General features: G+C 46.8%; 1 protein-coding gene across 1 annotated transcript in view; it reads left to right on the top strand.

The window, feature by feature from the left end:
- LOC138279158 (vomeronasal type-2 receptor 26-like) overlaps nucleotides 1–23,919 on the top strand; it is a 169,554-nt gene that overhangs the window by 41,106 nt on the left and 104,529 nt on the right. The window contains exons 4-5 of the mRNA XM_069219379.1: nucleotides 12,761–12,997; nucleotides 14,328–14,451. Of these exons, the coding sequence (XP_069075480.1) occupies nucleotides 12,761–12,997; nucleotides 14,328–14,451 (361 nt within the window). The remainder of the gene's footprint in view (nucleotides 1–12,760; nucleotides 12,998–14,327; nucleotides 14,452–23,919) is intronic.

Here is a 23,919-nt window from a genome sequence, read left to right on the forward strand (position 1 = left end):
GCGACAGCAATGAAGATTCCTGTCAACAGGTGCATGATTACTAACATTTTCATGTTGGTGCAACGGCCACAAAATTCTGGCGGACTGCAGAGTCGTAATACAGATTGCGGTTGTAGGAAGGCAGCCTCTTTCTAGCCTTGTTACCCCCACTTGTGGCCTTTTTGTGAGTATATGTCAGGGTGTTTTTACTGTCTCACTGGGATCCTGTTAGCCAGGGCCCAGTGCTCATAGTGAAAACCCTGTGTTGTCAGTATGTTTGATATGTGTCACTGGGATCCTGCTAGCCAGGACCCCAGTGCTCATACGTTTGTGGCCTAAATGTGTTCCCTCTGTGGTGCCCAACTGTATCACTGAGGCTCTGCTAACCAGATCCTCAGTGTATATGCTCTCTCTGCTTTTAAAATTGTCACTGCAGGCTAGTGACTAATTTTACCAATTCTCATTGGCATCCTTATAATTCCCTAGTATATGGCACCTAGGTACCCAGGGAATTGGGGTTCCAGGAGATCCCTATGGGCTGCAACATTTCTTTTGCCACCCATAGCGAGCTCAGACAATTCTTACACAGGCCTGCCACTGCAGCATGCGTGAAATAACGTCCACGTTATTTCACAGCCATTTTTCACTGCCCTTAAGTAACTTATAAGTTACCTACATGTCTAACCCTCACTTGGTGAAGGTTAGGTGCAAAGTTACTTACCTCTTGCTGTGTGGGATCACCTCTGCAAGCTTCATCGCGACGTGGGACATCCGTCTTCCAAAGGAGAAGTCCCTAGCTCTCTTCTTTCTTGCAGAACTCCAAGCTTCTTCCATCCGGTGGCAGCTTCCTTGCACCCTCAGCTGGCATTTCCTGGGCTCCTGCCCACTCTCGACACTGTTGCGACTATTGGACTTGGTCCCCTTATCATACATGTACTCAGGTCCGGCTGTTGTTGCATTGCTGGTGTTTGTTCTTCCTGCAGAATCCCCCTATCACGACTTCTGTGCTCTCTGGGGGTAGTAGGTGCACCTTTACACCTACCTTTCAGCGTCAGGGTCTTGGGGTCGGCTATTTTTCTGACCCTCACTGTTTTCTTACAGTCCCAGTGACCCTCTACTAGCTCACATAGGTTTGGGGTCCATTCGTGGTTTGCATTCCACTTTGCTCCTATTGCAATCTATTGTAATTCTACACTGTTTGCATTACTTTTCTGGCTATTGCTTACCTAATTTTGGTTTATGTACATATATCTTGTATATATAACTTATCCTCATACTGAGGGTACTCACTAAGATACTTTTGGCATATTGCCAGAAAAATAAAGTACCCTTATTTTTAGTACTTCTGTGTATTGTGTTTTCTTATGATATTGTCCATATGACACCAGTGGTATAGTAGAAGCTATACATGTCTCCTAGTTCAGAATAAGCTGCTTTGCCATAGCTACCTTCTATCAGCCTAAGCTGCTAGAAACACCTCTTCTACACCTCTTCTACACTAATAAGGGATAACTGGACCTGGCACAAGGTGTTAGTACCTCTGGTACCCACTACAAGCCAGGCCAGCCTCCTACATTGGCTGTGCAGCGGTGGGATAAGTACTTGTAACTACTTACCACTTTGTCATTGTGTAGTTTTCATAAGAGAATAATATACAAAACAGTTCAGTGTATGTACACCTAACCAAAAACTTTTGCTTTTCTCCTCTTAAACTTTTTACAAAGTTTTGAAAAGTTTCTCTATACTTCTAAAGGTTTTCTAAAAGTTAGAAAAAGTTTTTTTCTCTGTTCTTTAAAAGGTTCTGAAAGGACTCTCTGCTTAGAAAGAGGTTTAGTGATAGGAAAGAACCCTACCAAAGAATTTCTATTTAACATGCTTATTGTAAATGATGAGTCCCAAGCAGGCACATCAAATGAGAGGTTAATAGAAGGTTCCCAATCTGACTCAGGGGATCTTCTTGAGGGAGGTAGGGAGGGGTCTCATCAGGATCTGCCCCCTAACAGGACACCCAGTAATGTTGGTATTAATGGAGGTTCCCATCACAGTAGGGAAGTCTTTATTCCTAGAGGCCAAGTTGCTAGGGTCCAGTCAGTTAGGGACAGATCCCCCTCTGTTGTTTCAAACTTGTCCTCTGTGTCCAAGCATTCCCAACCCACCCACCCTGAGGATAACTTGTTAGAAAGGGAACTCAAGAAGTTGAGGGTTGAAGAGACCAGACTGAAGCTTAAACAGCAACAGCTGGCCTTAGATAGGGAATCCCTAGACCTGGAGAAGGAAAGACAGAGATTGGGGTTTGGACCCCATGGTGGCAGCAGCAGTATTCCTGATAATAATCCTGTTAGAGAGCATGATTCCAGGAATCTGCACAAGATAGTCCCCCCTTACAAGGAGGGTATGACATTAACAAGTGGTTTGCTGCACTTGAGAGGGCCTGGTACAGGGGTACCTCAAAGGCAGTGGGCTGCTATATTGTGGCGATCTTTCACTGGAAAGGGTAGGGATAGGCTCCTTACTGTTAGAGAAAGTGATGTTAACAATTTTGCAGTTTTGAAGGATGCACTCTTGGATGGACCACTGAACAATACAGGATTAATTTCAGAGACACCAGTCCTCACAAGACTGGACAGACTTTGTAGACTGATCAGTGAACGCCTTGGAAGAGTGGTTACATGGCAGTAGAGTTTCTGACTATGAAAGCCTGTATCATCTTATTCTGAGAGAGCATATTCTGAATAACTGTGTGTCTGACTTGTTACACCAGATCTAGTGGACTCAGATCTGACCTCTCCCCAAGAATTGGGAAAGAAGGCAGACAAATTGGTCAGAACAAGAGTGAACAGAAAAGTTAATACAGGGGGTGACAAGGATGGCAAGAAGAAGGATGTTGAGTCTTCTGACAAGGGTGGGGACAAAAGTAAAAATGAGTCTTCATCAGGCCCACACAAATCCTCTGGTGGGGGTGATGGGTCCAAATCCTCTTCTAATAATCAACCTAAAAAGCCTTGGTGTTATTTGTGTAAAGTCAAAGGCCATTGGACAACTGATGCCAGTTCTCCAAAGAAAAACACCAAACCTCCCACTACCACAACCCCTACTGCAAATTCTAGTGCCCCTAGTTATAGCAGTGGTGGTGGGAGCAAACCTTCAAATAGACAATCCAAGGGAGTAGCTGGGCTCACTATTGGTAATGTAGTTGGGGTTGGTCCTGTTAGGGAGACCACAGAGGCTGTGTTAGTCTCTGAAGATGCCATTGATTTGGCCACCTTGGTTGCTTGTCCCCTTAATATGGATAAGTACAAGCAACTTCCCCTAATAAATGGTGTTGAGGTTCAGGCCTACAGGGACACAGGTGCCAGTGTTACCATGGTGATAGAGAAATTGGTGCACCCTGAACAACACCTACTTGGTCAGCAGTACCAAGTGACTCTTAGCCACACCATGGCTGTTGTGGATCTCAACTGGGGGGGGGGGGGTTACTGGTCCAAAGAAAGTTGTGGTTGCTTCGGATTTACCTGTAGACTGTCTACTAAGAAATGCTTTAGAGACATCAGCTTGGGCAGAAGTGGAGTGGGAGGCTCATGCAGCAATGCTGGGCAATCCTGGGCATATTTTTGCTTTGGCAAGGGCTCAGGCCAAAAAGCAAAAAGGACAGGGTAACTTGGATCCTGGCACATTTGACCAAGTGTTCCCTAAAGCTAGGGGTAACAAGGGTATATCCCTACCCACTATCCCTCCCTCTACAGAGGATTCTCCTTCTGAGGGAGAAGAATTTCCCCCCTGTGCAGAACCTTCACCAGATGAGCTGGCAGCAAACACTGCTGAGCTTTTGGGTGGAGAGGACCAAGCCAGGGAAGAGCTGAGTGTGGCACAGCAAACCTGTCCCACATTAGAGGGTCTCAGACAGCAAGCTGTCAAGCAACAAAATGGGGATGACTCACATAGAGTTTACTGGGAGGACAACCTCTTGTACAGAGGCAAAGGACCCAAAACCTGGAGCAGCCAGGAGGTTTTGTCATTCCCCTGCAGTACAGAGAGTTCCTCCTAACTCTTGCACATGACATTCCTTTGGCTGGGCATTTGGGCCAGATCAAAACAACATGGGAGAGACTTGTCCCCCTGTTTCACTGGCCTAGGATGACAGAGGACACTAAAGATTTGTGCAATTCTTGTGTGACCTGCCAAGCCAGTGGCAAGACTGGTGGCACTCCAAAGGCTCCCCTTATTCCACTACCTGTGGTTGGGGTGCCATTTGAAAGGGGAGGGGTTGACATAGTTGGCCCCCTTGCCCCTCCTACTGTTTCAGGCAATAGGTTTATCTTGGTGGTTGTGGAGCATGCTACAAGATATCCTGAAGCAATTCCTCTAAGGACAACTACAGCTCCTGCACTGGCAAAGGCCCTCCTGGGAATCTTTTCCAGGGTGGGTTTCCCTAAAGGGGTTGTATCCGACAGGGGTAGCAACTTCATGTCTGCATACTTGAAAGCAATGTGGAAGGAGTGTGGTGTTACCTACAAGTTCACCACTCCTTATCACCCACAGACTAATGGACTGATAGAGAGGTTTAATAAAACTCTCAAAGGTATGATAATGGGACTCCCTGAAAAACTCAGGAGGAGATGGGATGTCCTGTTACCTTGACTCCTTTTTGCTTACATGGAGGTACCCCAGAAAGGAGTGTGCTTCAGCCCCTTTGAACTCCTCTTTGGACACCCTGTAAGAGGTCCACTCACTCTTGTGAAGGAGGGTTGGGAACAACCTTTAAAAGCTCCCAAACAGGACATAGTGGACTATGTACTTGGCCTAAGATCCAGAATGGCTGAGTACACGAAAAAGGCCAGTAAAAACCTTCAGGCCAGCCAGGAGCTGCGAAAGCAATGGCATGCCCAGAAGACTGTTCTGATCCAGTACCAACCAGGACAGAAGGTGTGGGTATTGGAGCCTGTGGCCCCAGGAGCACTCCAGGACAAATGGAGTGGACCCCATCTAATTGTTGAGAAAAAGGGTGAGGTTACCTATCTGGTAGACCTGGGCACTGTTAGGAGTCCCCTTAGGGTGATTCATCTCAACCGCCTAAATCCCTACTATGACAGGGCTGATCTCACCCTGCTCATGGCAACAGATGACGGACAGGAAGAAGAGAGTGATCCTCTCCCTGATCTCTTTTCCATCACTGAAACTGATGCTTTAGTGGAGGGCGTAGTTTTGGCAGATTGTCTGACTGCAGAACAGAAAGACAACTGCATAAATCTCCTTGGACAATTTTCTGACCTCTTTTCAATTGTGCCAGGTACAACATTCTGATGTGAACACACAATTGATACTGGTGACAGCCTGCCTGTCAAGAGTAAGATTTATAGTCAGCCTGACCATGTCAGGGACTGCATAAAACAAGAGGTGCAGAAAATGCTTGATCTGGGAGTGATTGAACCTTCTGAAAGCCCATGGGCGAGTCCTGTGGTGCTTGTACCAAAGCCTCACTCAAAAGATAGAAAAAGGAAGATGAAGTTTTATGTAGACTATAGAGGTCTCAATCAGGTAACAAAAACTAATGCTCACCCTATACCCAGGGCAGATGAGCTCATTGATACACTGTCATCTGCCAAATATCTTAGCACCTTTGATTTGACTGCAGGGTATTGGCAGATCAAATTGGCTGAGGATGCTAAACCCAAAACTGCATTTTCAACTATAGGAGGGCACTACCAATTTACAGTGATGCCCTTTGGTTTGAAAAATGCACCTGCCACTTTCCAGAGGTTGGTGAACACAGTCCTGCAAGGGTTGGAGACTTTTACTGCAGCATATCTAGATGATATTTCTGTCTTTAGCTCCACCTGGGATGAGCACCTGGTCCACCTTTGGAAAGTTTTAGAGGACCTGCAAAAGGCAGGACTCACTATCAAGGCCTCAAAGTGCCAGATAGGGCAGGGAAAGGTGGTTTATCTGGGACACCTGGTAGGTGGAGAACATATTGCACCACTGCAGGGGAAAACCCAGACAATCATGGATTAGGTTCCCCCTACAACTCAGACCCAGGTGAGAGCTTTCTTAGGCCTCACAGGGTAGTACAGGAGATTAATTAAGAACTATGGCTCCATAGCAGCCCCTCTTAATGATCTCACAAGTATGAAAATGCCTAAAAAGGTACTATGGACAGCTAGCTGCCAGAAAGCTTTTGAGGAGCTCAAACAGGCCATGTGCACTGCACCTGTCCTAAAGAGCCCATGTTTCTCCCAAAAATGCATTGTTCAAACTGATGCATCTGAATTAGGGGTAGGGGCAGTCTTATCACAACTGAATTCTGAGGGCCAGGATCAACCAGTTGCTTTTATCAGCAGAAGGTTGACCCCTAGAGAAAAGCGTTGGTCTGCCATAGAGAGGGAGGCCTTTGCTGTGGTCTGGGCACTGAAAAAGTTGAGGCCATACCTGTTTGGCACTCACTTTATTGTTCAGACAGACCACAAACCTCTACTTTGGCTAAAACAAAATAAAAGTGAAAACCCTAAGTTGTTGAGGTGGTCCATATCTCTACAGGGAATGGACTATACAGTGGATCATAGACCTGGGGGTACCCTCTCCAATGCAGATGGACTCTCCAGATATTTCCACTTAAACAATGAAGGCTCATCAGCTCATGGCTATTGTTATTGTCCTTCGTTTGGGGGGGGGGTTGTGTAGGAAAGTACCAACTTGCCTGGCATGTTACCCCCATATTCCACTGTATATATGTTGTTTTAGTCTATGTTTCACTGGGACAGTGCTCATACGTATGCGCCCTGTATGTTTTCCCTGTGTGATGCTTAACTGTCTCACTGAGGCTCTGCTAACCAGAACCTCAGTGATTAAGCTCTCTCTGCTATCCAAATTTGTCACTGCAGGCTAGTGACTAAATTTACCAATTCACATTGGCATACCGGTACACCCATATAATTCCCTTGTATGTGGTACTGAGGTACCCATGGTATTGGGGTTCCAGGAGATCCCTATGGGCTGCAGCATTTCTTTTGCCACCCATAGGGAGCTCAGACAATTCTTACACAGGACTGCCACTGCAGCCTGAGTGAAATAACATCCACGTTTATTTCACAGCCATTTTACACTGCACTTAAGTAACTTATAAGTCACCTATATGTCTAACCCTCACTTGGTGAAGGTTAGGTGCAAAGTTACTTTAGCCAAGGTGCCCCTACATTGTTCAGGGCAAATTCCCCAGACTTTGTGAGTGTGGGGACACCATTACATGTGTGCACTACATATAGGTCAATACCTATATGTAGCGTCACAATGGTAACTCCAAACATGGCCATATAACATGTCTAGGATCATGGAATTGTATTGGGGGGACAATTCCATGCATCCCCGGGTCTCCAGCATAGAGCCCGGGTACTGCCAAACTAACTTTCCAGAGTCTCCGCTGCAGCTACCGCTGTTGCCAAACCCTCAGATTGGTTTCTGCCCCCCTGGGGCCCGGGCAGCCTGGTCCCAGGAAGTCAGAACAAAGGATTTCCTCTGAGAGAGGGTGTTACACCCTATCCCTTTGGAAATAGGTGTGAAGGGCCTTGGAGGAGTAGCCTCTCCTGGCCTCTTGAAATGCTTTGAAGGGCACAGATGGTGCCCTCCTTGCATAAGCCAGTCTGCACCAGTTAAGGGATCCCCCCAGCCCTGCTCTGGCACGAAACTGGACAAAGGAAAGGAGAGTGACCACTCCCCTGACCAGCACCTCCCAGGGGAGGTGCCCAGAGTTCCTCTAGTGTTTCCCAGACCCTTGCCATTTTGGAGGCAGAGGTGTGAGGGCACAATGGACAGCTCTGAGTGGCCAGTGCCAGCAGGTGATGTCAGAGACCCCTCCTGATAGATGCTTACCTGTCTTTGTAGCCAATCCTCCTCTGAGGGCTATTTAGGGTCTGTCCTGTGGGCATCTCATCAGATAACGAATGCAAGAGCTCACCAGAATTCCTCTGCACTTCCTTCTTCGACTTCTGCCAAGGATCGACCGCTGACTGCTCCAGGACACCTGCATAACTGCGACAAAGTAGCAAGAAGACTACCAGCAACATTGTAGCGCCTCATCCCCTCCGGCTTTCTCAACTGTTTCCAGGTGGTGCATGCTCTGAGGGCTGTCTGCTTTCACCCTGCACTGAAAGCCAAGAAGAAATCTCCCGTGGGGCAACGGAATCTTCTCCCTGGCCAACGCATGCACCAAACCTCTGCATCACCAGTCCTCTGGGTCCCCCTCTCACCCTGACGAGCGTGGTCCCTGGACCACAGGAGCTTGGTCCAAGTGTCTTCAACGGTCCAGTGGCACTTCTGTCCAAATTTGGTGGAGGTAAGTCCTTGCCTCCCCACGCCAGACAGTAATCCTTTGTACTGCGTGAACTGCAGCTGCTCGGGCTTCTGTGCACTTTAGCAAGACTTCCTTTGTGCACAGCCTACCCCAGGTCCCCAGCACTCCGTCCTGCATTGCCCAACTCGCTGTGTTGGACTCCGACGTCGTGGGACCTTCTTTTGTGGCTCTGAGTTGACTGTTGTCCTCAAATCTTCTAAGTGCCTGTTCAGGTGCTTCTGCGGGTGCTGCCTGCTTCTGCGTGTGCTCTCTGTGTTGCTGAGTGCCCCCTCTGTCTCCTCTTCAAAGGGGCGACCTCCTGATTCTTCCTGGGCCCAGGCAGCACCCACAATTCTCTACTGTGACTCTTGCAGCTAGCAAGGCTTCTCCAAAGGAGAAGTTCCTGGCACCTTCCGTTGTTGCAGAATCTTCTGCTTCTTCCACCCAAAGGCAGCCCTTTTGCACCTTCATCCGGGGTTTAGTGGGTTCCTGCCCCCCATGGACACTTGCGTGACTCTTGGACTTGGTCCCCTTCCTTTACAGGTCCTCAGTTCCAGGAATCCTTCTTCAGTGTTTTGCAGTCAGTTGTTGTCCTTGCAGAATCCCCTATCTTGACTTTACTGTCTTTCTGGGGTAGCAGGGTAACTTTACTCCTACTTTTCAGGATCTTGGGGTGGGGTATCTTGGACACCCTTAGTGTTTTCTTACACTCCCAGCTACCCTCTACACACTACACTAGGCCTGGGGTCCATTCGTGGTTCGCATTCCACTTTTGTAGTATATGGTTTGTGTTGCCCCTAGGCCCAATTCTTCCTATTGCATTCTATTATGTTCTACATTGTTTACATTACTTTTCTAACTGTTACTTACCTGATTTTGCTTTGTGTCTATATATTTGGTGTAGATTACTTACCTCCTAAGGGAGTATATCCTCTGAGATACTTTTGGCATATTGTCACTACCTTTATTTTTAGTAGCTCTGAGTATTGTGTTTGCTTATGATATAGTGCTAAGTTATATAAGTGGTATAGTAGGAGCTTTGCATTTCTCCTAGTTCAGCCTAAGCTGCTCTGCTTTAGCTACCTCTATCAGCCTAAGCTGCTAGAACACCTCTAATCTACTAATAAGGGATAACTGGACCTGGCACAAGGTGTAAGTACCACAATGTACCCACTATAAGCCAGACCAGCCTAATACAACATGGACTAGCCATTGGCCTTTAGTTTATTCACAAATAAAATGTTTAGGCACAATAAACATGTGCTTTGTTTTGGACACATTAGTCCTGCCATTATTTTTCACCTAATTTGATGTTCATTGATACTTTGGGATGTTTGACTACAGTATTATCACCATGATTGATAATTCATTTGATGTGGTGCACATGATCCAACCTTGGACCCAGTGCTGAAGTCACCCAGGGCAACGGGAAAGTTACATTGATGGATTTGTGGGATGAATTCCAAATGGTTCTGTGATTGCCTTGGGTGATATTTCTTAAGGTAAGGGGGTTCAGCTTGGCTTGGCCAATGTCAACATCATTTAGGTTTCAGTTCTACCTATGATGTAGGTTGGACTTGTGTATAATGTGTGCAAGGTACGGATTTGTTTATACAGACTTGGAGGGTGTTTTTGTTATCATACCTTTGTAGACATTTTAATGAACATGTGCCCATATTCTTGTGTGTACCTTATGCCTACTTTATCTACACATGTTACAAATGTTGTTACGGCTGTGTCCGCCACTAACACATTGCACACATATGGATGGCACTTGGTATTGTTTGTCCCTGAAATACTTCAAGCCACAGGGCCTATGTACATAGGTACATATATGTTTTGAGGTACGTGCAAAGTGGATTGTGGCGCCAGGGCCCCAACCTTTCAGGGGTCGCCCAGGTGGAGGCATACCTATTCTGCAGAGAATCTTTACTTTGTGAATTTCGGATGTTTCTCACACTGGTTATTTCAAATCCCATTTCTCTAACATTACATGTAAATGTAGTTGATATGTGAGAGTCCATTTACACAGATTGGGCAAAGAAGGTTTCTGTCAGGTTCATGAAACATCCATAAAGATGTATATTTGATATCACAACAGGACCTGGGCATATGAGCAATGTGAGGGTGTTACAGAGATCAATAGGTCTGTATTTGATGAGGATGTGCTGTTGTGTAACACAATTTGATGCACACATCTCAATCCCTGATTCTGAGATGTGCACACATGTTGACTTTTGTAGAATGTGCCTGCGCAGTGTGAGTGACCTGACCAAAGAAGGCATCATGGAGCTATCATCGGATCTTACATTGAGTACAATTCCAGACAGGGGCCCACAATATATGTTTGGTCCAGGGACCACAAACCCCTTGCCAGGTTATTGGCAGGTCCTTAGTTTGCTGAGGAGTCGATGGGAATGAGTATGAGTTTAACTTACCGCTGGTTGCGTACATGATGGTGTCCATTTAGGAAGGAACATCAGTGGCATGAAGTGTATGATTGGCTCCATTGTAGGTCAGGATGTATGTACCTGACTACCGGTAAGTTTCAGGCTTATGTCCCTCCCTTTACACCAGTTCAGATGTGGTGGTTGGACCCTGACAATTACATCGGCGGAAAGGCATTTTGTGATTGGGCTGGTGGTAACACTGGTGCTCTGCCCTCTGAAAGATGCATTGGCCTAGCCTATAGCCACAGTGGTCAAGTTTTCCTGGTGGTGGCGGCGGGCCTGCGGGACTGCGGGGGTCTTTCATCTATGTGACCGCACGCATTGTAATAGGGTGGGCAGACCACCAACGGTGCAACAATGATTCCAACGCCACCTCGTAGGCGGTACCAAGACTTCCAAACTCATAATCAGACCCTAAATCTTTGGTTCATATGTTAACCAATAATTTCTCCCAAACTTCTCGGTAGCGAACTGGACCTTAAATTATTTCATTTGTGTTGGAGAAAATGTACTCTGCAACGAAAAGGCTCCATTACAAGTTGCACAAAACTGGGGTAATGGTGAAATCCCATGTGCGTGAAGAAAGGGTAATCATCGCACCAGACCATTTTTTCTTGTTATAAATACATGCACAATTCACAATTCAGTGGGGGTTTAATGCATATGTTTGCAATCTTTTCAGAGCAGGCGATAAACATATTCGGTGACCTGTGGGTGGGACTGGAAGTTGAGTTGGGGGCTGAAATGGAGAAAGAAAGATGTTTCCTGGTGGGGGCATTGGATGCTCCCACAGTCACAAAAAGGGAGAATGAGGGTTAGGTGCTCCTGGAGCTAAAGCCTCAGATATTTTCCATACAAAATTCAAGGCTGGAAATGGGGTATGGTTCTCCCACATCAAAAAAGCCTGGCGTGGAAAAATCTAACCACTCTAATTCATGCAGTGTTTTGGACCAGATGTATGAAGCAATTTTTCTGGATGGCCATCGGGCCGTTTGGGATTGATAAAATGCTTTAGGCATGTACCAACAATATGTTGCTAGTCCATAACCTATTACCGACTCGTAAAATGTTTGCGACTCGCTATTAGGAAGGGGTGTGCCAAGTGCGTTCCTTCCTTACAGCAAGTTGGTAGTAAGCCATTAGCAAACAGGAAGGGGACCCGACGGGACCACTTCCCCTTTGCGAATGGGGGTGCAAACATTTTTTAAGAGCAGACAGTGGTCCTGTGGACCACTGCCTGCTTTTAAAAAAATGAGATAAATCTTTTCATTTTTCTTTATGTACGGCATCCCATTTTCCTTTAAGGAAAATGGGCTGCATTACAAAAAAAAAACATTCCTTTATTTAAAAGCAATCACTGACATGGTGGTCTGCTGACCCCAGCAGGCCACCATCCCTGTGATTGTGGCCATTCCCATATGGGTCGCATATTGTGACCTTCCTCATGAATATTAATGAGGCAGGTGTCTTGCGATCCATTTGGAAATTGCAAACAATATTAAATACTCTGTTGTACATAGCAGCTTTCGATTTACTAATAGCGAATCACGAAAATATACTGTTAAAAAATCGCAAACCTTAAGCTACATGCATCTGGCTTTTAGTTCCATGAGGAAAGCTTGATCAGAGTGACTTAGAATATGGCCTAAAGAATGAAACCATCAACGTGTAGTTAGGTTTCTGCATCTATGTTTTGGAATGGGAATTATGCATTCTTAATTAATATTGTTTGATGTCTGGACATGAGTTCATTCCTTGATCTAAGGATGCTGCGATGCCGGAGTCTTGTGAAGATATGACAAAGAGTCTGTTTACAATTTTTAGGAGTGCCTTTCTCACAGTCTCAGTTAAGTGTAAATTATTAGTAACTAAACAACTTGGGTATGTTCTAGAATTCGCACCTGAATGTCGTTGTCATCCTTTATTTTGCTCTCAATTATTTAAAAAAATTGGATGCCACACTGTTAGACCTGAATGTGAGCTACTGATCTTGTGTGTTGTGTTTCAGGTGAACAGGTTCCTCCAGAAGATACATTTTAAGACTTCTTCTGGGCATGACATTTTTTTCGATGACAAAGGGCAAGTACCAGCAAAGTATGACATTCTAAACTGCGCTTTCAACCGCTTATCTGTCTTGAAAGTTGTTAAGGTTGGACATTTAGATTTCACAGCACAACCAGGGCAACAACTTATCATCAACGAGAGCGCCATTACGTGGCATGTTAGTGGTGACCAGAAGAATCAGGTCAGTCTAATATTCTTCAGACATTCAACTAATGGCAGTAAGGTGGGGACAATTTCAACTATTTTAACTTAAAATCAACTGTTCCATCCTGTCAGAAGCACCACTTTTAAAGTTTAATCTGAGCAACAAGCTGCGGAACACACACTGCTAAGGACATTCAGTCTAGGCACTCAGGGGCATATTTATGATCCTCGTTGTGTCCCACTTGTACCACACATTGTAATGCAAGTGCAACACAACTTAAACTAGAGATTTATGAAGCCATGCATGGCCACTCTGCATGGCCATGAGTGGCTCCATTAATCTGAAGTAGGGCAACAGAGCTCAAATCACTGGGTTGCCTTACTCTGCCCTAAGAAGGCGTTCCATGGTGGATGAATGAGTGTTCCTTCACAACTCCAATGGTTAATGACGTATTCCCTGATTTACTAGAAGTGGGAGATCAGGGAACGCACCAAAAAGATACAATTTCTCAGGGGAGACGTAACTTGGAGAAGTATTTATTTTTCTCCTCTTTTTATGTGTGCTGCATTCATCACAATGGTGACAGATATCCTGTCCACCAGAATCGAAACTCCATGTTATCTCCTAAGATTTTGATTTCGGCAGTTGGGATGACTGTTACCATTGCGACAGAGGGACCCGTCCGCCGAGTTTTAAATCAGGCCCTTAGTTGTTGCATCAGTCAGAAGAGGGCCTCCGGGCAGCTTTCCTTGGCTTATGAGTAGGCAATAATTGAGTTCACTCTCACCTTATGAATATATATACACCTTACCCTTGCAGGCCCTTTCTTGATGCAAATGTCATAAAAATATTCCTCACTGTGTGAAAATTAACATAGTAAAGTCAGAACCCTGTTAGCACAATCGTATACCGTCCACATTGCATGCCTTTTCTTTTCTTATAAGTGTCTTGTTAAACCTAGTTTAGTCAAAACAAAATCACATTCAAGAATTTGTGTTTGGCTTCCTTACAATGAGAAATGAAATTAAAATTTGATTTATAACATATGTATTGCTGCATAGAACACATTTTAAATATTAGCATGTTTTACCCCACACAGCACATTTTTAATCCATACATATCCGAGGTTTCAGCCAAACAATGAATATTGAATTGATGACTCTCAATGATGTCCAAATGTGCCAAATCTTTGTAAAGCATACTAAAATCAATTAAAAAATCATGTAAACTAAAATGAATATTTTACCATGTTGTGACTAAGCAAATGAGTAGAAACAGACATTAGTGCTTGTGGTGAAGGATGCATGGTGGTCTACCACTGAACAAATTAAGCACAGTTTCTCCTTGATTCTACTTCACTTCACAGACTCCTCGCTCAGTCTGCAGTGAGAGCTGCCTCCCAGGGTCCCGCAAAGCTCCAAGAGAAGGGAAGCCTGTCTGCTGCTTTTACTGTGTGCCCTGTGCCGATGGGGAGTTTTCCAACAGGACTGGTAAGTGAAAAACTGATTTCTTTAAGCCTCACATTAGATAGATGTTAAATATTGGGAAACTTGTTCTGGATGTCAGAAGATGAATAGTGCCTGCAACATAAAACCACCAATAAGATGAGATAAAACAACAAAACGGTTCATATAGTATGCTCAATGTAACATCTGCACCCTGCATTTTTTCCTTGTAGACACGAAGTTATTTTACACATAATCTAATATCACTTATAGAAATAGTATCATAATATCATAAAATAAGTAATATCACTTATAATATAAGTAATATCACATATAGTAATAGTGTCATAATATCAAAAACATCACATATAGTATTTGTATCACAATATAATTGATATCACATATAGTAACAGTATCATTATATAAGTAATATAATGTAAAGTAATAATATCATAATATAAGTAACATCTGCTCCCTGCATTTATTCTTTGTAAACATAGTTATTTTACACACAATCAAATATCTCTTATAGTAACAGTGTAATAATATAAGAAATATCACAATTACTAACAGTACGGTGATATCAGTGATAACAGATATAGTAATAGTATCATAATATAAGTGATATCACTTATAGTAATTGTATCATAATATAAGCATTATCAGCTATAGTAATGGTATCATAATTTAAGTAATATCACTTATAGTAATGGTATCATAATATAGTTTATATCACATATAGTAATAGTGTTATAATATGAGTAATATCACATATAGTAATTGTATAATAAAATAAGTAATATTGCTTATAGTAATGGTATCATGATGTAAGTAATATCACATATAGTAATATTGTCATAATATAAGTAATATCACTGGTAGTAACAGTATCATAATATAATTAATATCACATTTAGTAATTGTATCATAAAATAAGTAATATCACTTATACAAACGGTATCAGAATATAAGTAATATCACTAAATAGTAATGGTATCATAATATAGGTAATATCACTTATATTGATGGTATCATAATATAAGTAAAATCACTTATAGTAACGGTATCATAATATAAGTAACATCACTTATAGTAACAGTAACATAATATAAGTGATAGTAATGGTACCATAGTATAAGTAATATCACTTATAGTAACGATATCATAAAATAAGTAACATCACTTATAATACCGGTATCATAATATAAGTAATTTCACATAGTAATGATGAAAATAATATAAGAAATATCACTTATAGTAACAGTATCATAATATAAGTAATCTTTACAAATTATAGAGTGATACAAAAAAAGCAATACAACATGAAGCATGTGTGAGAAAGTAGCCTCTTTCTTGCATGGTTACCCCAATTCTTGGCCTGTTTTTGACTGTGTCTACTGGGATCCTGCTAATCAGGACCCCAGTAGTTATGCTCTCTCCATTTAAATTTGGTTGTTGGATACTGCTAACACAGTATTCCTCTCATAACTGGCATACTGGTGCTCCCTTATAAATCCACAGTATATGCTACCTAGGTACCTAGGGCTTTAGGTTTCCAAGGGATCCCTATGGGATGCAGAATTTCTTTTGCCACCCATAGGGAGCCCATACAAAGGCTTCTACAAAACTGCCATTGCAGCTTCTATGAAATGGTGCATGCACCCTTTCACTGCCATTTACACTGCACCAGGTCACTTATAAGCCGCCTATATGTCAGGCCTTCCAACCTTGAAGGCACGGTGCAGAGTACCTGTGTGTGAGGGCACCCCTGCACTAGCAGAGGTGCCCCTCCACGTTGTCCAGGACCATTTTCCCAGACTTCGTGAGTGTGGGAACGCCATTTTACGTGTGCAATGGACATAGGTCTCTACCTATGTACAGCTTCACAATGGTAACTCTGAACATGGCCATGGTTGGTATCAAACATGTTGGAATCATACCCCAAGGCATTTGTAAGCATTGGTTTTATGATTCCATGCACTCGGGGGCTCCTTAGACGACACCCAGTACTGCCATTATAGCCTTCTGAGGTTTTCCAGGCAGCCCCAGTTGCTGCCACATCACAGATAGATTTCTGCCCTCCTGTTGCTCAAGCAGCTTGAGCCCAGGAAGCCAGAACAAAAGCATTTCCTTTGGGAGAGGTGTGTTACACCCTCTCTTTTTGTAAATAGGTGTTACAGGCATGGGAGGGGTGGCTTCCCATAGCTTGTGGAAAAGCTTTGAAGGGTCCAGATGGTGCCCTCCTTGCATAATCCAGTCTACACTGGTTCAGGGGCCCCCAGTCCCTCATTTGGCGTGAAAATGGAGGAAGGAAAGGGAAGTGACCAATCCCATGTCCATCATCACCCTAGGGGTGGGACTCAGAGCTCCTCCAGAGTGTGTCTGGATTTTGCCATCTTGATTCCAAGTTGGCAGGGCACTCTGGGAGCATCTGAATGGCCAGTGCCAGCAGGTGAAGTCACAGCCCTCCCCTGATAGGTGCTTACCTGTGGAGCTGATCAATCCCCCTTTCATGGCTATTTCTGGTCTCTCTCTTGGGTTGTTCTTCAGATTAGGATTGCAAGACTCCAGCAGGAATCATCTGCATCCTTTACTTCACCTTCCTACCAACAGAACTGCATCTGGACCATCGAGGAACTCTACAAACTGCAACAATGAAGCAAAGATGACTTCTGCAACAGTGTAACTTCAGCTCTTGCCAGCAACTGCAACTGTTTCCAGGTTGTGAATCCTCAGAAGACTGCTTGTCTTCAGCCTGCATCAGAAGAACTAAGAAATCTCCCTTGAAGTAAAGGAGTCACTTCCCTACTTCAGCAGTGTAGGAAAATACCATCTTGCCTGGCATGTTACCCCCATTTTCACTGTATGTATGTTTGTTTTAGCCTATGGGTCACTGGGATCCTGCCAGGCAGGACCCCAGTGCTCATAGTATGTCCTGTATGTGTTCCCTGTGTGGTGACTAACTGTATCACTCAGGCTCTGCTAACCAGAACCTCAGTGTTTATGCTCTCTCTGCTTTCTAAATTTGTCACTGCAGGCTAGTGACTAATTTTACCAATTCTCATTGGCACACTGGTACACCCATATAATCCCCTTGTATATGGTACTTAGATACCCATGGTATTGGGGTTCCAGGAGACCCCTATGGGCTGCAGCATTTCTTTTGCCACCCATAGGGAGCTCAGACAATTCTTACACAGGCCTGCCAGTGCAGCCTGAGTGAAATAAAGTCCACGTTATTTCACAGCCATTTACCACTGCACTTAAGTAACTTATAAGTCACCTATATGTCTAACCTTTACCTGGTAAAGGTTGGGTGCTAAGTTACTTAGTGTGTGGGCACCCTGGCACTAGCCAAGGTGCTCCCACATTGTTCAGGGAAAATTCCCCGGACTTTGTGAGTGCGGGGACACCATTACACGCGTGCACTATACAAATGTCACAACATATGTATAGCGTCACAATGGTAACTCCGAACATGGCCTTGTAGCATGTCTAGGATCATGGAACTGTCACCCCAATGCCATTCTGGCATTGGGGAGACAATTCCATGATCCCCCGAGTCTCTAGCTCAGACATGGGTACTGCCAAACTACCTTTCCCGGGGTTTCACTGCAGCTGCTGCCAACCCCTCAGACAGGTTTCTGCCCTCCTGGGGTCCAGCCAGGCCTGGCCCAGGAAGGCAGAACAAAGGACTTCCTCAGAGAGAGGGTGTTACACCCTCTCCCTTTGGAAAAAGGTGTCAGGGCTGGGGAGGAGTAGCCTCCCCCAGCCTCTGGAAATGCTTTGATGGGCACAGATGGTGCCCATCTCTGCATAAGCCAGTCTGCACCGGTTCAGGGATCCCTCAGGCCTGCTCTAGCGTGAAACTGGACAAAAGAAAGGGGAGTGACCACTCCCCTGACCTGCACCTCCCCTGGTGCCCTGAGCTCCTCCAGTGTGCTCCAGACCTCTGCCATCTTGGAAACAGAGGTGCTTCTGGCACACTGGACTGCTCTGAGTGGCCAGTGCCAGCAGGTGACGTCAGAGACTCCTTCTGATAGGCTCCTTCAGGTTTTGCTAGCCTATCCTCTCTCCTAAGTAGCCAAACCTCCTTTTCTGGCTATTTAGGGTCTCTCCTTTGGGGAATTCCTTAGATAACGAATGCAAGAGCTCATCAGAGCTCCTCTGCATCTCTCTCTTCACCTTCTGCCAAGGAATCGACTGCTGACCGCGCTGGAAGCCTGCAAAACTGCAACAAAGTAGCAACGACGACTACTGCGACCTTATAACGCTGATCCTGCCGCCTTCTCGACTGTTTTCCTGGTGGTGAATGCTGTGGGGGTAGTCTTCCTCCTCTCTGCACTGGAAGCTCTGAAGAAATCTCCCGTGGGTCGATGGAATCTTCCCCCTGCAACCGCAGGCACCTAAGAACTGCATCACCGGTCCTCTGGGTCTCCTCTCAGCACGACGAGTGAGGTCCCTTGAACTCAGCAACTCTGTCCAAGTGACTCCCACAGTCCAGTGACTCTTCAGTCCAAGTTTGGTGGAGGTAAGTCCTTGCCTCCCCACGCTAGACTGCATTGCTGGGAATCGCGTGTTTTGCAGCTACCCCGGCTCCTGTGTACTCTTCGAGGATTTCCTTTGTGCACAGCCAAGCCTGGGTCCCCGGCACTTTAACCTGCATTGCACAACCTCCTGAGTTGTCCTCCGGCGTCGTGGGACTCTCTTGTGCAACTTCGGGTGAGCACTGATTCACTCCACTTCATAGTGCCTGTTCCTGCACTTCTGCGGGTGCTGCTTGCTTCTGAGTGGACTCATTGTCTTGCTGGATGCCTCCTCTGTCTCCTCACGCAATTGGCGACATCCTGGTTCCTCCTGGGCCACAGCAGCATCCAAAAACCCTAACCACGAGCTTTGCAGCTAGCAAGGCTTGTTTGCGGTCTTTCTGCGGGAAAACACTTCTGCACGACTCTTCACGACGTGGGACATCCATCCTTCAAAGGGGAAGTTGCTAGCCCTTGTCGTTCTTGCAGAATCCTCAGCTTCTACCATCCAGTGGCAGCTTCTTTGCACCCATAGCTATCATTTCCTGGGCATCTGCCCACTCCCAACTTGATCGTGACTTTTGGACTTGGTCCCCTTGTTCCACAGGTACCCTCGTCTGGAAATCCATCATTGTTGCATTGCTGGTGTTGGTCTTTCCTGCAGAATTCCCCTATCACGTCTTCTGTGCTCTTTTGGGAACTTAGGTGCACTTTTCACCCACTTTTCAGGGTCTTGGGGTGGGCTATTTTTCTAAACCTCACTGTTTCTTTACAGTCCCAGCGACCCTCTACAAGGTCACATAGGTTTGGGGTCCATTCGTGGTTCGCATTCCACTTCTAGAGTATATGGTTTGTGTTGCCCCTCTCCCTATGTGCCCTCATTGCATTCTATTGTGACTATACATTGTTTGCACTGTTTTCTACTGCTATTACTGCATATTTTGGTATTGTGTACATATATCTTGTGTACATTTGCTATCCTCATACTGAGGGTACTCACTGAGATACTTTGGCATATTGTCATAAAAATAAAGTACCTTTATTTTTAGTATATCTGTGTATTGTGTTTTCTTATGATATTGTGCAAGTGACACTAGTGGTACTGTAGGAGCTTCACTCGTCTCCTAGTTCAGCCTAAGCTGCTCTGCTAAGCTACCTTTTCCATCAGCCTAAGCTGCTAGACACCCTTCTACACTAATAAGGGATACCTGGGCCTGGTGCAAGGTGTAAGTACCCCTTGGTACTCACTACAAGCCAGTCCAGCCTCCTACACCTATCTCTAGCCTCCCCCCTCCAACGTCCTCCACCCAGACCCAATCCCCTGTACCTCAGACTATCCCAAGCACACCTTCAGACCAGCATGCACACACATCAACACACAAGGGAAGCTCTGGCAAACATAAGCACCACACATCCCACAGGCACTCACGCAAGCATCACACACATGCAGTGCCTCCACCCTCCCAGTCTCGTCTATACTCACACCTGCATGCACTACATCTACAGCCACTACTGCCATCACCAGCACACATACCACCATACCCTGCTCACGTGCACTCACCACCCCCACTACCATTCACACGTCCCCTGTGTCCTCTCCCAGTGTGTCTGTGACGCCACCTCCCAAGATACACAAACGCAGGCACACACATCAACACACAAGGGAAGCTCTGGCAAACATAAGCACCACACATCCCACAGGCACTCACGCAAGCATCGCACACATGCAGTGCCTCCACCCTCCCAGTCTCGTCTATACTCACACCTGCATGCACTACATCTACAGCCACTACTGCCATCACCAGCACACATACCACCATACCCTGCTCACGTGCACTCACCACCCCCACTACCATTCACACGTCCCCTGTGTCCTCTCCCAGTGTGTCTGTGACGCCACCTCCCAAGATACACAAACGCAGGCACACACCCACCCAACAGCCATCCACCTCACAACAGCATCCAGCGCATGCACCTTCACCCAAAGTCACCAAACGAACACTTCCTACAACCACAACCTCTTCCTCCACTCCCTAACCCCCTCCAGCTACCCGACCCAGTGTCTCCCAAAAACTTTTCCTGTCCAACTTTGACCTCTTTCCCACACCTCCCCCACCCCGTCTGTCTCCTAGGGCCCGACTCTCCAGGTCCCAACCTTGCACCTCTGCCACAACATCTCCGGGACCAGTGGTGCCTGTAGTCACCGGAATATGGAGTGCACCGGCCAACAGGGTAGCCAGTGTGGCACAGAGCCACAGCACGGACAGTCCCCCACCTGTGAATCATCAAAAGTTGGCCAGTGCCTGGCGGGAGAGGGGGAAGACTCCAGCCACCAAAGCCACTCCCACGGGTCCCGGTGGGAGTGTGGAGTCAGCTGCAACACCTTCCAAGCTGGGGAAGGGACACAAGAAAGTCAGCAGGTCTGGGAAAAGCAGCACGGCGGAGAAGACCGCCATCAACCCTGCTGCCCAAGAGGCCACCACCAGCACCTGCCCTACTGCCCAGGAGGCCAGCACCTGCCCTACTGGCCAAGAGGCTGCCACCATCATCCCCACTGCCCTGGAGGCCACCGCCATCACCTGCCCTACTGCCCAGGAGGCCACTGCCAGCACCTGCCCCACTGGCCAAGAGGCCACCGCCATCATCCTCGCTGGGCCAGAGAGGACAGCCAGCACCAGCCCCACTGGGCCAGACACGACCGCCAGCACAAGCCCCGCTGTGCCAGAGAGGACCGCCAGCACAAGCCCCGCTGTGCCAGAGAGGACCGCCAGCACAAGCCCCGCTGTGCCAGAGAGGACCGCCAGCACCAGCCCCGCTGGGCCAGAAACGACCTCCAGCACCAGCCCCGCTGGGCCAGAGAGGACCGCCAGCACCAGCCCCGCTGGGCCATGAAGGACCGCCAGCAGCTGAGTTACTGCAAAGGAGCCCGCCGCCACAAGCACAGCTGAACAGGGCACTGCCGCTACAAGCACCGCTGAACAGGGCACCGCCATCACAAGCACCGCAGAACAGGGCACCGCCGCCACAAGCACCGCTGAACTGGGCACCGCCGCCACAAGGACCGCTAAACAGGGCACCGCCGCCACAAGCACTGCTGAACAGGGCGCCTCCGCAACAAGCACCGCAGGCCCATGAGCGCCAAAAGCTCTGACGCTACTGAGGCCACCATGAGCAGGATGAAGCACTCTGGGCACAAAGCCCCCTCCAGAACCAGTGGAGTTTTACATCCACTACCTCAGTCCTTGGCAGGATGAAGCACTCTGGGCACAAAGCCCAGAATCAGTGGAGTTTTACATCCACTACCTCAGTCCTTGGCAGGATGAAGCACTCTGGGCACCAAGCACCCTCTAGAACCAGTGGAGACTGTTATCCACTTGAGAGACTGTGGCTTTGCACTCCCCAGGATGGAACAGTGGGCAAACCACCCACTGTATAGACTTGAGAGGCTGTGGCTTTGCACTCCCCAGGATGGAACAGTGGGCAACCCACCCACTGTAGAGACTTGAGAGACTGTGGCTTTGCACTCCCCAGGATGGAACAGTGGGAAACCCACCCACTGTAGAGACTTGAGAGACTGTGGCTTTGCACACCCCAGGATGGAACAGTGGAAAAACCACCCACTTGTGAGACTTGAGAGACTGTGGCTTTGCACTCCCCAGGATCGAACAGTGGGCAACCCACCCACTGTAGAGACTTGAGAGACTGTGGCTTTGCACTCCCCAGGATGGAACAGTGGGCAACCCACCCACTGTAGAGACTTGAGAGACTGTAGCTTTGCACTCCCCAGGATGGAACAGTGGGCAAACCACCCACTGTATAGACTTGAGAGACTGTGGCTTTGCACTCCCCAGGATTGAACAGTGGGCATGTGGCCCCCTCGTGGATTTGGCGTCGTGCACTCAACCAGCTGAGGTGCCCCCCTTTCCCTCCCCCTGAAGTGCCTGTTTCATTGCTATCTGATGCCCCTGCAGTGTTCTCTCCGTCATGGTCGGGGATCTTGTGCGTGCCTCGCCCATACCGAGTGGGCCCAGTGTTCCACAGACTTCAATGGAGCACTACCTGGACTACTATTCTTGGTGTATATTTTGTTTATAGTGTATATATGTATATTTTTGTGTACTGGATTTTCACATATTACAATGGTTACACTCATTTCCTTTTGTCTTTGCATTCTTCTGGGGGGGTGTAACTGTATTGTATCATGCTGTATTCGTGTGTGTGTTGTGGTGGGTGAGGGTGGGGGTGGGGGTGGGGGTGTTGCATGTGTGTGTCCCTGTTTTTTCCCTCCCCCTCCCCTGTGTCGTAGGTGCAGTACTCACCCTGGTCTTCGCCGCCGGCGTTCGTGCTCCTGGTAGAGGAGCAAGAAGATAAGGGCTGGCAGGATCTGCAGCTCTGGTTCCATGGCGTCCGGATTCCTCGTGGGGTGTGTAGAGGTGAGCATTTTCCCTTCGAAGTCCTGTTTCTGCTGTGTTTTTGTCCGCAGTGAATCCGCCCCGGAAAAGGTGGCAGATTGGTAGGTTGTCATACTGTGGGCGGTACATTGTCTCCCGCCTGTCTGTTGGCAGTGAGCTGCGCTGTTTGGTTGTACCGCCGTGGGGGTCAGACCGTTAAAGTGGCTGTCTTTGTTGGCGGTTTCCACCACTGTCGCAATTCCAATTTGTTTACCGCCGGCCGGTTGCCGGTCTTACCGCCGCTTTTACACCATCTGCAGGGTTGTAATGACCACCTAAGTCCTGATTTCCTTGTCGTGAGTCTAATAATTCATGATCTGCTGACAATGTTACAGTTCTACGATCAAAAACTTGTTCAAACTCATGAACAACATTTCCCCAGTTGTAAAGCAGGGGACTGTCTTTACGCACAAGAGGAATAGCCCAGATAGCTGCATCTTCAGACAGATATGATAACAAGAAAGCTACTTTGGGCTGGGCATCAGGGAAAGTATGTGGTCGGCAGGTGAAGTGTAATTCCACTTGAACCAGGAAAG

Source organism: Pleurodeles waltl, unplaced genomic scaffold (genome assembly GCF_031143425.1).
Source record: "Pleurodeles waltl isolate 20211129_DDA unplaced genomic scaffold, aPleWal1.hap1.20221129 scaffold_68, whole genome shotgun sequence".
Taxonomy (NCBI): Eukaryota; Metazoa; Chordata; class Amphibia; order Caudata; family Salamandridae; genus Pleurodeles; species Pleurodeles waltl.